This window comes from Artibeus jamaicensis, unplaced genomic scaffold, assembly GCF_021234435.1.
Source record: "Artibeus jamaicensis isolate MK-2021 breed Jamaican fruit bat unplaced genomic scaffold, CSHL_Jam_final contig_525, whole genome shotgun sequence".
Classification (NCBI taxonomy): Eukaryota; Metazoa; Chordata; class Mammalia; order Chiroptera; family Phyllostomidae; genus Artibeus; species Artibeus jamaicensis.
The window spans coordinates 540,587-556,754 of NW_026521874.1; the positions used below are offsets into that span (position 1 = coordinate 540,587).

Here is a 16,168-nt window from a genome sequence, read left to right on the forward strand (position 1 = left end):
GCAGTGACTGGCCGGGACCCCTCACACACAGGAAGGCCCTGAGAGACTGGGGAGCCGGCCCCGATGGAGGAAGATGGGGACCCCAACTGCAGGAGAAAGCACAGAGGACGCGTCTGCAACAGAGGCAACAGCTGCCGAGTCGCAGCCGAGTCACTGAACTGCCTCGCACCAAACCCTCCCGACCACGGACGCCGCGCCGCGGCCCCGCGGAGCATCTCGGGGTAAAAGTGCGCACCACGTCCTCTCCAGCAGCTCAGGGGGCGGGTGTGTGTGTGTGTGTGTGTGTGTGTGTGTGTGTACACGACAGAGAGGATGAAGGTGATGCAAACGGCAGAAAGTTAGCAACGGGGACACTTGGGTAAGGGAGGCAAGGGGAGCTCTTTGTACAATTACTGCAGCTTTTACACAGGTATGAAACTGTGTCAAATTTAAAAGTAAAAATAACATTGTAATAACTATGTATGGTATATGAGGTGAGTGCTGGACTTACCAAGTTAGTCACTTTATAAGTTATATAAATGTCTAATTGCTATGTTACGCACCTGAAACTAGTGTGTCAACTATAGTGAAAAATTAAAAACTTATTTAAAAATGTTAAAAATATAAAATTCTTAAAAACTTATCACAAGATGAAACTGTGTTCAGAACCCAGCACAATCTACTCCAAAACTACTAGAATCGGGCTATATGCTTTTTTAGGCCTTTGGTATTATTAATGGGACAGTGGGTGACTTGCTTTCTAAACACGTAAAAAAAACCAGTCTGCGCTCGCTAACATCCACGCAGGAGCCTGGGGCCCCGACGATTTCAGAGGTGTCACAACGGTGTGTCTTCAGCCACAGAAAACATCAAGTGACCATCTGCTTTAACCCTTCTCTTCCTGTTTCTGTCTTGCACTGTTCTCAGGAGCAGGGAGCAGACACAGAAGAACCCACATGGAACATAGCACACGCAGCGTCCTGGCGCACAGCGGGCAGGGCCACGAGGACTGGACGACATGCACACTAAAGCTACGGCTGCGGCACAGGTCCGCACAGGAGTGGTGTGTTAGCTCTGGGCTGCTGTTCACTCATGCAACTTAACTGGACAGTTCTATACGCAGCAGGACGACTTTTTTATTTTTAAAAATAAGGAATGGGCTCTGGAAAAAAATGCTAGGAGCAGATAGTAATTGAAGGATAAAATACCTGGATGAAGGGAAAGCTTGGGATGAGGCTACATTTGAGAACCATTGACAAGTACCTGAAATGGTTGCTGCTGGGATGAAAAAGCAGCAGAAACATTTGGCGGAAGCTGGGTTGCTATAGCAACGGGAGTACCAGTCTGCCCATCCTTTCCTGTCACAACCTTTACCTGAGAGGAAATATTTTGAGAAAAAAAGGCAACGTGATTTTTAAGACTGCTCAAAATCTTGTTAGCATTTTACTGCTGACGCCTCCCTGATGTTTGATGTTTAAAAACGGAACATGTTTGCATCAGACCCCATGAAGGGACGATGGACTCGTTCAAGGCAGATTCATAACATAACCACCTCACTCAACTGCAAATCTTGCAGGAACTCTAATTTCAGGCACAGGTGCAATACCCTCAGACTGCACAACCTCACACTATAGCAGTGGGGACGGCAGGCAGTCTCAGGACCACGGGCTGGACCACCGCCCAGGCGGCCTGCACAGCCTCTGTGGAGGTCGTCGGCCTGGAGAAGGTCTGCTCCAACGGGAAGTTGTAGACGGGACTCGCTGTTCTTCACGAGCACAGATACAGGGACTGAGTCTACAGACACCACCAGTGCACAAACATGAAAGGAACTCAGTTACACTATTTCAGAGGGGAAAGCCTCAAAATAATCACGTGACCCTGGAGAAAATAAAAATGGTCCGTCCTGGAAAGGGCGTTAAAAAAAACACAAAATGGCACAGCCACACAGACACGTCCGTGAATATCAATGAGGACGGCTGAGCAAAGAGACCAGTTTCTGTTCACCGAAGGCTGATTTCTTTGCAGGAAAAGAGTGACAGATGTCAGTCATTTCGGCCACCTCCTAAAACAAAGTCAGCCGCACCAACGGAGTGCACACCACACGACAAAGAGGCGCACGTACAGGGCACGACAGCCCACGTCCCTCTCGCTCTGCTGGGACCAGCTCCTCCTCAGGCAGTGCGCAGCCACGGGCCGGAGTCACACTGGTGTCGAGAAACCTCGGTTCGGGCATTTATTACGCACCCATTCCAGGCACCCCAAAATTTCACTATTTAAAAAAGATTCCACCTTAAATATCACTCACAGCTATTTGTCCAAGTGTGAGTTTAAAAAATAATCTCAAATCTAAGACTACATCTACAAGTCCTCAGTTTTTGCTGTACCTGTATTTTGATCATGAAGACACTGTCAATATCTATACTGACTTGCGTTTAAACCTTTTGTTTTAAAACTACATTCGTGGAGCTGCAATGGGTGGACCTACGTAAGTAAAATGTGCAAACCGGACGGAGAACCAGGCCGAAGGCGTGGGCCGGGGGAGTCGGGGCCGCCAGGGCGCCCCCCCGCAGACCCCGGCCGGCTGCAGCCGGAGGCCGCCTCTCCACCGGGGCAGAGCCCTTGCCCTCAGGGAAGGCACCTGCGCGGGCACCTGCCCCCAACTACTGCAGCGGCTCCTCCCTCCCTCCCAGGAAGGAAACAGCAAAAGGCCTTCCTGGGCGTGAGGAGCACCGGGGCTCGCAGACTCGCCTGTGCGCGCAGCTGCCTCGACTCCCCGCGCAGGGCAGCCCTCTTGTTAAGACACTGCTGTCCTCACCTCATCGTTGATGACCTCAGACTTTTCTTCCTCTTCCTCTTCTTCCTCCTCTTCCTCCTCCAGGTCCAGATCATTCTGCCTAAGATAAGCTTGTAAAGGGGCGTAGTGCTTCTTCCTGAAAGCCAGGAAGTCCATCATGTTCCCCTGCAGGTGTTGCAGGAAGAAGAGCTCGATCAGGTACTCCTTGAAGGCCTCCCGCAGCGCCTCCATCTCCCGGTGGTGAGAGTCCAGGCACTGCTTCCGCATCTGGGCCAGCTCTGGGGAGGCCGGGGGGATCTCCTCCAGCTTCCTGGGCACCTTCCTGTTGCCCGTGCATGGGAGGGGCAGGCTGGAGAGGCCGGGGGGCACTACAGTCCTGGAAGGGCTGCTGGGGGGCGGTGGGGATGTCATCCCGAACGCTGCTGCCCCCCCGACCCCGGGCAGCAGAGGTCGGGTGAGTGGCGGCCCCTGCAGCCCCTGCTGCTGCTGCTGGACCAGCTGCCCCTGGATGATGCTGCTGATCTGGGGCGGCAGGCTGGCTGTGGTGATATGGCTGGGGCTGGCCAGGGGCGGCAAGCCAGCCCCACCCGAGGCTGCAGGGCTCTGGGGTCCCAGGTGGTGCACAGTGCCCCCGGGCTGTGCATGGGGCTGGGACAGTCTCCGTTCTCGCGCTGCGATGGGAGCCCCCGCGTGCTGCAGCGAGACGGGCGCTCCCTGGGCCACCGGGGCGAGGCCTGAGCCCTCCTGGAACACGAAGTGCCCGCCCGCGGACGGGCTCAGGCTGATCTGCCTCACCAGGACGCTGGCGTCCACGAAGCCTCCGGTGGGGCTGCTGCTGCAGAGGCCCAGGCCGGGCCCGGGGGTGCCCGCCCGAACGCTCTGCAGGCCCGGCCCCGGCCCGGGGCTGGGCTGGGTGGGGCTCTGGGTCTGCACCTGCTGGGACAGTGGTGAGGTGACCTGGATGTAGGATGGTGATCCGTGCTCAAAGCGCCTTGGCTGGGCACTAAACTGGAAGCCCGGAGAGGTGGGGCTGGGGAGCGGCAGTGGGGCCAGTGTGAGCGGGGGGTTCCCTGCCACCACCGGCCCCACATTCTGCAGGGTGAGGTTCACGTTCGGCCCAGCCGCAGGGCTCCTGCTCATGAGCTGCTGAACCTGGTACCCGGGTGACTGAGGTGCAGACGGGCTGGCCGAGGGCGCGAAGGGCGCGGCAGGGGATGGGGGTGGGTTTGGGTGGGCCTGCTGCTCTTCTTCACTGCTGGCGAAGGCCCGGGACCTCTGCAGCTGGTGCTGGACATTCGGAGGGCCACCGCCGTGGTGCATTATCGCCCCCCTTTTTTATCCAACTTAATGTTCTCCTGAAAAATCAAAGTTAAAATCAAGTTACTTAAAGGCAGACACAAGCATCTGATCACCCCTTCTTGCGAGCACCACTTGGCAGCACTGGAGGAGACACGGGACAATCCGTCCCCCCGGCAGCGGTGCAGAGGACAGCCTCACCGATCCGCATCGAGCTGCGTGCTCGGCCACACCGCCCGTGGTCGGCCTCCTTCGCACACACGAGAGACAGGCCCTGCTGGGCTCTGCTGTGCCCAGGGCCAAAGCACGGCCTGGCAGGAGGTGTGGGAAGCTAACCAGCTACCTGGGAAGGTAATAAGCATCGCCGCTCAAGGCCAAGCAGGATGTGACTTCGGTCTGGCACTCGTGACCAGCGTGTGGTCTTCGGGGACACTTCTCCCTGCATGGAGGTCTTTCTGAGTTCCCACGTGCTGTAGACTGTGTGCCTGTCTCTCCCCGTGCAGGGACAGACTGCACAAGCAACCCCTTGTCGCCAGACAGCAGTTCCCACGAGTGCCTGAGCTACCTCACGGCTGCACTGTTAACCGAAAGCACACACGGCCCCCAGGATGTCACACCCTGTGCTCTTCGGAAAGAGCCCAGCCTGTCACAGGTGCGTACGGAGGGGACTGCCAACAACGAAACTCTCCCAGGGGAAAGGGAATGGCCAGAGAGACCACCATGTCCTGGAACTCCGAGAACCGGTGCGGCAGCTTCCGAGGGGCTCCCGGCCCCAGCCTGCTCAGTTCACAGGGCTGGAGAGAGGGTGGGGGGTGGACGGGACTGCTCGGCCTTCAGGACAGGAGCCATCAGAGGACGGCAGCAAGGGGCCTACTCTGAGCCGAGTGGGGACCACGTTCCCAAGACAGATGTGGCTAGAGTCCAGGTGTCCACTGGAAAACAGGATGACCACAGCCCCTCAGGCCGTCTTTCCCCGCTGTGCTGGGTCACAGGCTGAAAAATGTCCCCCCACCATTTTAAACCCTCAGTATTAACAGACACACCAGCTGCCCGCTGATGGTGTTGCTTCACCGCCTCCCTGAGACCGACGGCAGCGCCATCTCCTGTCCAAGGCACTGCCGCTTCCCAGAGACAGCGCGCCGGGGGGACGCCCACGCCAGGAATCGCAGAACCCGCAGAGGCGACACACGCGTGGGTGTGAGTGGCCCTGCTGTCCTGGACCCCTGGTGCAATGCACACGTGCCTGGAATCAGAAGCCATGGGTGACAGTTGCATGAGTCAGGGCTGAGGAGTAGGGAGGGTTGGCGCACACAGGACCCTCAGAGGAGCAGGTTTGCTCTGACGGCCGTCTCCAGTCGGCGGCAGAGTCAGGACCGCAGCAAGGAACGGCGGGTGCCGTCAGGCCCTCTGCCGCCGCTGCCCTCTAAGCAGAGAGCCCAGCCAGGCAGTGGCACTGGGGTGGGCGAGGCATGTGGGCACCCTCAGGCACCCCGAGGCACTTAACAACGGTCTCCGTCCCCATCTCTTCCAAGAACTGGATGGGAGTCAGTGTGGGAGTGGAACGCAGCAGACCACCGGGGCCGCCCCAGGGTCAGGAGCAGAGAGGGACTCTCGGACACAGTAACTCATGTAACTGGGTGGGGGGGGGGTTCTGGGGAAGCGTCTTATGATCACTGATCGACACATTAAGAAACTTTTGAGTTCTTCCCACAAATCATTCACCAAAATAAATGCATTTGTTTAAGCCAACATTCCGAGCTTTATACTAAATGAAAAGAACTCAAAGCAGAAAGACATAAAAAACACAAAAATAAATACTTACTAAAGCTCTGAATGAAGCTCTGCTTCCAGAACTTCAATAGGTCTATGGCCATACCACCCTAAACATGTCCAAACTTGCCTACAAACTTAAACGGTAAAGTCTTATCTGAAAAGATGGACTTGAAGACATAACTTAAAAATGTTTAAAACTCAAAAGTGATCAAAATCACAACCCAAATATGGCCCTGGCTGGTGTAGCTCAGTGGATTGAGCGCGGGCCTGGGAACCAAGCAACCACGGTTCGATTCCCAGTCAGGGCACATGCCTGGGTTGCAGGCCAGTTCCCATCAGGGGACTCACAAGAGGCAACCATACATTGATATTTCTCTCTCTCTCTCTCTCTCTCTCTCTCTCTCCTTCCCTTCCCCTCTAAAGATAAATTTAAAAATTTAATAAAAAAAAAAATCACAACCCAAATATGTTGGGAAGAACACCTGAAGTGACTGTAACAGAAAGTTTTTACTAGGAATACCAAAAGCACAGAAAGAAATTGAAAGAAAAATAAATTAAGGACAAAAGACAAAAACACCCACTTCACCAGCTTAGAGGACACCACCCAGCCTCACCGTGTACAACTCTCCCCAATGCACTGGGCCGAGTGGCGGACAGGACACCCCGGCTGGCGTGGGAGGCAGAGCAGAGACAGCCAGGGCTCAGGGCCTGCCATGTGCCCACCAGGGCACCCCCTCTCCTCTGCCCCCTCTGGAAATCTCTCGTAAGGACACTCACCTACCTATTTTTTTTAACTGTGCATAAAAACAGTCACTGAAGAATAATACAGTACAAGTAACAAATGTAACCAGAAAGCCCCGAAGATTAGGTTCTAGATGGATACTATGTAACGAAGAGCAGAGATATTTCAGATGAATTAGTAAGTGCGGAAAGCAGGGCACCAACCCCACCACACCGCCACCACTCTGCGAAAATGGAAACCAAAACCGCTGCTGGACAGCCACACAGGGGCAATGCTGCTGACACGCCCGCACCAGGAGGCACACAGCACACCAGGGCAGAGCCTGCCTCCGGCGCAGCGCCCTGCGGGTCACTAACACGACAGGCACAGCCACGGGGGTGGAGATTAGACAGAGCCTGCGGGCAGCGGGTGGGGTGCAGCTCACTCGAGAGAGGCAAGAGGGGATCTAGGGGTGAGGAACTGTTTCTAGACTTGATGTGTGATGCTGGTCACCACAGGGCGGTCGTCCGAATCACCAGAACCGTACACAGAAGTGTGAACTCCGCTCTGCGTGAACCCCACCTCACCTCTTTGGAGAAGCAGTGGGTTCTGGGGTTCCCCACCAGTGCCCGGGATGGCACAGACCCGGCTCAGCACCTGCGCCTGCAGCTGCTCTGAGGACGATATCAGCAAAGAGCACCCATGTCTGGGTGCTAGGAAAACCACTCTAAGTAAGAAAGAATCCCCTGGTTTCTGGCTGGTGTAGTTCAACGGACTGAGCGCCGGCCTGGGAACCAAAACACCGCTGCTTGGGTTCCCAGTCAGGGCACACGCCTGACGCGTTTCGGTCCAGTCCCCAGTACCAGGTGTGCTAGAGGCAACCATACATTGATGTTTCACTTCCTCTCCATCTCTCTCCTTTCCCCTCTCTCTAAAAGTAAATAAATAAGGTCTTTAAAAACAAGAAAAATAGACAAACAAGTAAGTAAATAAATAGCCCCCTGGGCCCTATTCTCAGGGCAGGCCCACGCGTGGGGAGGAAGGCACTGGAGACCTGCTCCTCCCCTTCTTCCCCTTCGACGGAGCAGGCGGCTCAGGTCTACCCCACACCAGCTCCCCCTTCCCGCTCTGCCCTTACATCCCCCCCACAGATCTGGCCTCTGGTGGGTCTGGGCACTTTGGGTAGTTAGTTCTGCAGATAAAGACCACCGGGCTGCACGGAAAGTGAGAGGTGAAGGGCAGGGGACGGGGCTCGGACAACGTGCACACAAATTCAGGGGGGAGGGCACAGGGTGGGGGAGGGGCTACGAAGAGCGTGCAGCTGCGTCTTCCGGTGGAAATCCCAGGACGCAGTTTGGCCGGGTCTTACAGCACATTCATGCCTCTGACCAGGAACCCAGCTCACAGAAACTTTACACCAAGAAAGGTGGCGTGCCCTGCGATGAACATCAACGACTCGATACACCCATGCAAAAAATGTGACACGTAACATGCGACAGGGCACGCTCTGACTTTTCTCTTACCTTTCTATGCTTCCCAAACTTGTCCTTAATTGGCGAGTTCCACAGTGCAGTGCTGGCGGCCAACTGCTCCTGGCTCTCCTGCCAGAAGCCACAGAGGTGTGCATTTCCCAGCCCTGCAGCTGGCGTGCGCACAGGCCCCGCCTTGGCGGTGAGCAACCACGCTGACTCCCTCCTGCTCTGGTAACACGGGAAGTTCTCACTGAACACTAGCGATCGCCTCTGTGACTTGAACCAAAATGACTTGAAACAGGCTCTACCGCAGGCTGACTGACGTTAACGAGAGTGAGGTTCCTACAGGGTCTCGTTGACGCGTCAAAGAAAGCACGTCATGTGGAGGAGCTGCTGCACAGGGAGCACGGAGACGAGGCCCAAGTAAGCAGCGCCACAGCGAGCCAACTGTGGGGGCGCACTGTGGGCACAACGCCCGCTGGCTGGGAGCCACTGACGCGGCATCTGGGGTGCACCTGTCATCTGAGGTGCACCTGGCTAAACGGCACACGAAGAGAGCGATACGTCACCGAGGGGACTCCGCACTTCCACCTAGCCCACCCCACAGACCCCAGTTATGATCCCTAAGAAACAAATGCCCTGCTTACACCTCTGTCCTGGCCTCCCTGCCACCCCTACAGCTCTCCTGGCTGGTGCAGCTCAGTGGACTGAGTGCCGGCCTGCAAACCAAAGGATCACGGCTTCGATTCCCTGTCAGGGCACAGGCCTGGGTTGCAGGCCAGGTCCCCAGTAGGGGGCGCACAAGAGGCAACCAAACATGGATGTTTCTTTCCCTCTCCTCATTCCCTTGCCCTCTCTAAAAATAAATAAAATCTTTTATAAAAAAAGAATATTACAACAACAAAGTCAGAGACTGACAAAAATTATTTGAAGCACATAACTACAAAAGGTTACCCATCCTTAATATGACAAGAATTCTCACAAATCAAGAGTCAGACCACCACGCGAGAAAAGAGGACGTAAGCAGGCAGTTCTGCGGGAAACACAGATGGAGAACATCAAAAGTGCTCAGCCCCGGCAAGGACGAGACCTGAAACAGAGGTCGACAGGCACCACGGGGCTCGGTCCAGCTGGGCGCGTGGGGCCGCCCCACATGGAAGCAAGTGAAGCCCACGGCGCCTTCTGGGGCGCAGCCTGGCATCACCTGTCGCTGTCCTAATGTGCACTGATCGGGGGCCTCCCCTCCAGGGATCCATCCAAGAACATGTGCACGTGTCCAAGGACGGACACCGCAATATTGGTAACATGAGACACCGTGGACGCCACGGACACGCTCCTGCAGGGGGTCCAGTGGAGTCTGGCAGGGCCACCCACAGGAGGCGCCACTGAGAAGAATGAGGAGACCCACATGTGCCCGCACGTGTGTCGAGCGAGGCCGAACATGTGTGCAGCACGTGTGCATACATGTTCGTGTGTGTCAAACAACATGCATGTAATCTGTCACTGAATGTCTTTACATGCACTAAAAGGAATGTCCTGCGGAGCATGGCTGTGCGCTGTCACAGGAGGGCCATGTGTGCTCAGCGAGCGATGCCAGCACAGCGCCTAGCCCTCCAGACACACTCGGTGAGCATGCGGGGACGGGTGTGTCAGCGCCCCAGGCTGAAGAGACAGAGAGCACAGGGCTCAGAGGCCAAAGGCGCCGTGTGGGCTGGACTGTCCCCATGTCGCCCTGAAGGGAGCGGCTGGCAGCCATGGGTGCCCTGGCTAACTTCAGACTTAAGACACCGTGTGTTGTCTGGCTTATTTCAGTCAGTATTTTTAAATCAGACGACGTCATACAAAATCTCAAGTTGTCAGCTTTGTTCATCAGGAAAATCCAAGTCTGGCCACCTCCTGCCCGGCAACAAGAAGCGGGAGCTGCTCAGACGCTCCAGGCTGCCCTGCCCACAGCGGTCCCCACCAGTCACAATGCCACCCCAGGCCACAGACAAGGCCTCGTGCTGCTGTCCCCAGGGAGCGGTGCTGAGCCACAACGAAAAGCCGTTTCGGGAAGGAGGAAGTCCCTTGTCCAAAGCACACACAGCAGCTGGGTCAGAGAGCCCCGAGCAGGCCCCGTGCCCCCACCATGGACACGGGAGACCCTCACAGATACGTCCAGCTGCATAAACCAGAACCAGACCTGGCCTCGGGGGCACCCCACCCCATCACCCGAGCGCCCTGTGCAAGGCTGCTCACCAGGAACAGACTCGGTGTCTGACGCCGCCCACTCCCAGCCTGTGTATATGAGACGGGACTTCCTGCAACAAAGGGCGGTAAAACCAGGAACTCCAGCACAAGACTTGACACTGAATTTTTGTAGCATATTAACTAGTAAATTCATCCCTGATAGTACAAGAAATGCAAATTAAAACTTAGCTGAGCCCTGGCTGGTGTGGCTCAGTTGGTTAGAGCGTCATCCCATAGACCAAAAGATCACAGGTTTGATTCCTGTCAGGGCACATACCCAGGTTGCACGTTCGATCCCCGGTCAGGGTGCATGTGAGAAGGCAACCAGCCGATGTTCCTGTCCCATCGATGTTTCTCTCTCTCTCACCCCCCTCCTCTTTCTCTAAAAGCAATGGAAAAAAATGTTCTCAGGTGAGGATAAAAAAATAAAAAATAAAACTTAGCTGAAATAACATTTCTCATCTACTAGACTTGACAAAAATTCAAAAGCTGGACAGCACACAGCTGGTAACCCTCGGCCCCACCCAGCAGACTGCACCCTGCAGACTGCACCCTGCAGACTGCACCCTGAACAGCCCGGACGGCCCCTGGGACGTGCCAACACGACAACACGGAGCGCAGTCGCCGTGGCGTCGGCTGCACGTGCGAAACACTGGAAGTGACCGGCAGCCCCTGCTCGGTGAGAGGTCACCAGTTCGATTCCCAGTCAGGGCACATGCCTGGGTTGCCGGCTCAGTCCCCAGTCGGGGGGAGTGCGAGAGGCCACCAATCGATGTTTCTCTCCCTCTCTTTCTCCCTCCCCGACCCTCCCTCTAAAGTTTTTTTTCTTTCAACCTCTGTGTACCTTTGAAATTTTCACAGTAAAATATTACAGGAAAAAATATTTTCTATATTACGTGGTAACACCAGAAGCTCAATGAATAAAGGGCTGAAACAGAAGTCCCATGTACTGACAAGGTGTCCATGCTGCTCCCACCTGGGTGTGAAGTCCCTAAACTGGCTCCTAAAATGCGTCAACTCAAAATCAGAAAAGCCAGGTTAACCAGTTTACAGCCGTCTAGGACTCACTCTTGTCGCTGCAGGGAGCTGGCCTGGCGGGTGCCGAAGTGCAACAGGTGAGCCCAGACTTGATGTCACCAGGGTCCCCTGAGTTTAACAGCCCGAGACGCCGAACCCCCGGCGGACAACTGAAGAAGTGCTTCTGCAGACACCACGTGACGGAGCTGCGACCCCCGGTTCATCGTCCTACTGTTTCTCAGTGTTCCCTCACCCCCCGGAGCGCGTGCAGGCATTTCTCCCCTGATCGTCCCGGGAAACCTTAACACCACGGTAGTGCCGTGTGTCTGTTCATGCACTGGGGTCCTTTGGGAGGCTGCAGACCACTGCCCTACCTGAGACAGTTTCACCCCCTGTGGGAGGTACTCGTGGGGAAGATGGGTTCCCGTGAACAGAAGCGGCCCACACAAGCAGACACCAGTCAGTGCTGGGGGCAGGTCAGGGAAGGAGGAAAGGGCGGAGGGGAACTCTGCCGCCCTCCGAGTGCTCCCCGCTGCTTGAGCACCACGTCATGAGAGCTATTCACTGGTGACCTGCATAAAAGCCTGCAACAATCCCAATGGCCGTCAGCAGGTGCATGGACGAACTGGCCTGTCCACACCCTGGGACACGACCCGGCAACGTAAAGGAACCAACCCCTGGCACACGCAGTAGCCCGGGTGAGTCTCAAAGGGGCTGTGCACAGGGGAAGAGGCCAGACTCAAAGGCTCCATCCACACCATGTTCCTCTTCCTGGCATCCCAGAGGGCACAGAGGTCAGCCGGTGCCAAGGGCTGCGGGGAGGGGCTGATTCAAGAGAGGAGGCAGGTGGAAACTGGGGTGAAAGAGCTGTTCTAAATCCTGCCACAGAAATCACACTCACGTCGAAATTCTCAGAATTCTACATACAAAAAGAGTAAGTACTGCTAGGTATAAGGTTTTTGTTTTATTTTACTTATTTTATTTATTTACTTTTAGAGAAAGGGGAAGAGAGAAACGTCCAAGGGTTGCCTCTTGAGCACCCCCTACTGGGGACCTGGCCCACACTGTGGGTCTGTGCCCCCAAGGAATTGCACGGGTGACCTTTCAGTTCACAGACTGGCACTCACCAGCCTGGGCTGTGTAAGTTCTATTATAGATAAGTAAAACAGCAAAGTGAGGGTGCACAAAGACCTTTCCTCTACTTGGAACACAGGCCCTGCCAGTGTCGCTCAGTGGAGACTGCAAACTGCAGACTGCAAACTGAAAGGCTGCTGGTTCAGTTCCTGGTCAGGGCACATGCCTAGGTGGTGGGCCAGGTCTCCAGCTGGGGGCTTGCAAGAGGCAATCACACACTGATGTTTCCCTCCCTCTCTTTCTATCCCCTCTTTCTAAAAGTAAATAAATGAAGTCTCTGTAAAACATCAGCCAGGCTGCTGCGTGGCACTGACTGCAGAGCAGCTCAAGGGAGCAGAGAGCAGCGAGCGGGTCGGGGGAGTCACCCAAGGGTGAGATGGCCGCAGGGGCTCAAGTGACAGCAGGGAGCAGTGGCCGGGTGTGAGGCCCAGTTTGAAGGTGCTGACAGCTGAAATTGAGGATGTGGAAGAAAGCGGGGTTCACCACGGTGTCCGACCCGAGCAGCTGGGAAGACAGAGATGCCTCCCATAGAGATGCAGAGGGGCATGAGAAGCAGGGGATGCACACCTAGGATGTACTGGCAGGAAGCCGACAGCGTGACAGAGGACAACGCGTCACCTGGCCACATAGACCCAAGAGGAGGTCTGAGGGCCGCCCAGCAACACTGCAGCACTTACAGGGAAAGGCGATGAGAAGGGACCAGCAAGGACACGGGGGAGTCAGCCAGCAAGGTCAAAGGAGAACAGCGCAGCTGGGTGCCCCAAGGCAGTGGTGCCTCGAGGAGGCCAGGCCGCCAGGTCGGAGGCTGCCCACAGGGGCAGGCGCCTGGCAGTGCGTGGCCTTAGGAGCCCGCAGGGGAGCCGCTCCAGAGGCGAGATGGGACCACAAGCTCAGCTGATGCTGGTTCCAGAGCAGTGGAAAGAGAGGACCTGGGGACTGGGGGTGCCGTTCTGGAGCAAAAGGAAGCCGTAGAGACCCAGGATGGGAAGCTGAAGACTGGAGAGAAAATGAGCTGAAGGCCTGGAGAAGGCATGGAAGGGGCGGGTCCAATACAAGAGGTTGAGTCCCTGACGGTCAGGGTCACCAACGGCAGGTACTGGGTTGCAGGGGTCCGGTCAGCAGCGGACCTGCGCTCCGCTCATCCACCACCCACCCCCGCAGCTCCGCCCCCCGTCCCTCCCCCACCGGCCTCCATCTTCCACAACACAGGGCCCTGGTGCCACCAAGGTTGGGGACCGCTGTTCCACAGGCCTCAATGGCCCTCGACCATGCTAGCGACAGCTTTTTAAAAGCACGTAAAATGACTTTATGCAACTGCCAACTATTGCCACAAAGCTGCACGGACACAAGAGGCCATGAAGAAATGTGTTCATCGTGCTCATCTTTGGGGGGCAGAGCGATGATCCCGGGGTGCTTTTAAATCACGGAGTCTACTTCACTTCCATCATCCCGACAGAGGGAGACTCGCCGGCCGGCGGCCCCTCCTCCTCGGCGGCGCGCTCACAGCTCGCTTCCCGCCCGCGCCCAGACTGGGGCCCCGACCCGCACCCGGGCCCACCGAGCCACCCGGCCGGGGCCACTTTTTCACTTTTTACTTTTTTTTTAAACTAGGGTTTTGAAATACGTTTTTCCACACTCCCCCCGCCACTCAGAGAGCGTTTTTAGCGGTCCCCCTAGGAAAATCACAAGCGTCGCTGTGTCCGTCGCCCGCCAGCTCCGGCCGAAAGGGCCGACAAAGAGAACAAAGCTACGCCAGGGCCCCGGGGGCGAGCGCGGAGCGCGGGCCGCTGCCGCGTCGTCCCCGCGCCCGCGGGACAAGGCCCGGCCGCTGGCGGCGAGCGAGGCCGTCCGGACGCCCGCCCGCAGGTGCCCCGCGTTGACAGGTGTCAAACCGTGGCCCGCGGGGACTCCCGCCGCCCGCCGAAGAGCTCGGGCGCCGACACCCGAATCAAAACACAGCGCCAGACGGCAGCGGACCCGTCGCGTGAGGACTCCGCGCGGCGCCCCGAGGACCGCCCGGCCCGGCCCGCGCTCCAGTCCCGGCGGCCGCGCCCCCGCGCCCGGCCCACCCGTCGCCGCGACGCACGCCCCCGAGGAGGCCGTGGGCCGCACGCCCCGTCCCCCCGACCCGGAACCGGGCCCGCGCGCAGGCCCGCCCACAGCCGCGGCGGCCGCGGCCTGCTCTCGGCGGCGCGCCCGGGGGAGGCGGCCGCGGCGGGCCCCTCGGCGCCGGCCCCTCGGCGCAGGCCCTCGGGGAGACCCCCGCCCGCGCCCCGCGCCGCCACCTACCCGGGGCCTGGGCCGCGCTCCCGCCGCGTCGGGCTGAATCGGGAGCCGGGAGCCGGGAACCGGCGGCTGAGGCGGAGGAGGCGCCGCTCCGCCGGACTCGGTGCGTCTGGGGCCGCGGGCGGAAAACGCGGCGGCGCGCCTGCTACGGCGAGCCGGAAGGGACGCGCGCCCGCGCCGCAGCTGCGCGGTGACGGCGGCGTGACGTCAGCGAGTGGGAGGTGCCTAGACGGCCGCGGGCGGGCGGGTGGGTGGGGCCGAGCCCAGCAGTCCAGTCGGGATTGGAGGGACACCGCGCGCTCCGTCGAAGGCGCACGGTCGGTGGGGTGAGAGCCCCGAGGCGGGAGCGACAAGAGAGCGGAGCGGGGCGGAGCAAAGGGAGTCCCCGCTCATAGCCACTGGGCTTTGAAACAAATGGGGAGGGGGGGGGGAGGAGGCGCCCACCCGTGAAAGAGGCACGCGGGAACCCCGACCTCGCTCCGCTCGCACGAGAGATCGCGACCGGATCGCAGGCCCAGGTGCCTCTGCTGGAACTAAGAAACGCAGGTGTCAAGCCTCACCACCTCGGTTCCTCAGAAGTTACACCAACAGTGTATAAGTAACAAGAAATGGATACATTGAACATCATTAAAATTAAACACTTGTGTGCTTCACTCGACACCATTGAGAAATGACAACCCACAGAATGAAAGTGTTTGCAAATCGTATACTGGATAAGGCACTTGTATCTAGAATAAAGACTTTACAACTCAATAAATAGACACTAATCTTTTTTTTTCCCGGGCAAAGAACTTGCAGACGTGCCTCGAAAAAGGTCTAATAAGGACATGAAACATGTTCAACACTCTCTGGGGCCAGAGAAATGCAAACGGAAAACTACAAGGAGATCCCACATCATCCACCAGGCTGGCTAGAATCAAGAAGTCGGACCAGTGTGGAGAAGGGTGTGGAGAAGCCGGGCCCCTCGTCACTGCTGATGGGAATGGCAGACATGCACTTTGGCAGATCCTCAAAATGTTAGAGTTAAGGAGAGCCATTCCTTAACAGGAATTCCACTCCTCAGTATTATACCCAAGATAATAAAAACCGTACCCACACAAAAACATACACAACAAACATTCTCAGTATTATTCATAGCAGACAGGGTTAGATAGAAATAATACAGATATCCATCATTCATTCATTGGTGAATGAATGAAATGTGGCACATCCAGATAATAAAAGTCAGCCAAAAAAGGGGAGGGGGTCAAATGCTGACACGTACTACATAGACTTTGAAAACATGTTCTGTGAAAGAAGCCAGAGAGGCTACATGTTGTATATGATTCTAATGTGCAGAATGTACAATATGTATGATAGAATAGTATGATTCTGATGTACAGAATGGGCAAGTCCACAGAGGTGGAAAGGTTAGTGGTTTCCAAGGGCTGCGGGGAGAGGATGGGGTCTACCTTGGGATGCGGGGTC

General features: G+C 56.8%; 1 protein-coding gene across 19 annotated transcripts in view; it reads right to left on the reverse strand.

Annotated features, from left to right (window-relative positions):
* The window catches only part of EP400 (E1A binding protein p400), an 80,608-nt gene extending 65,764 nt beyond the window's left edge, over nucleotides 1-14,844 (reverse strand). For 12 of the 19 annotated variants that reach the window (XM_037160950.2, XM_037160957.2, XM_037160962.2 and 9 more), the window contains exons 1-3: nucleotides 14,705-14,844; nucleotides 2,795-4,128; nucleotides 1,243-1,353 (exon numbers count right to left, since the gene is read on the reverse strand). In XM_037160950.2, the coding sequence (XP_037016845.2) occupies nucleotides 1,243-1,353; nucleotides 2,795-4,093 (1,410 nt within the window). In that variant the 5' untranslated portion in view covers nucleotides 4,094-4,128; nucleotides 14,705-14,844. Of the gene's footprint in view, nucleotides 1-1,242; nucleotides 1,354-2,794; nucleotides 4,129-10,541; nucleotides 10,647-14,704 lie in introns of all 19 variants that reach the window. The other 7 variants (XM_037160961.2, XM_037160959.2, XM_037160963.2 and 4 more) reach the window with 2 other exon arrangements.
* Nucleotides 14,845-16,168: the final 1,324 nt, after the last annotated feature.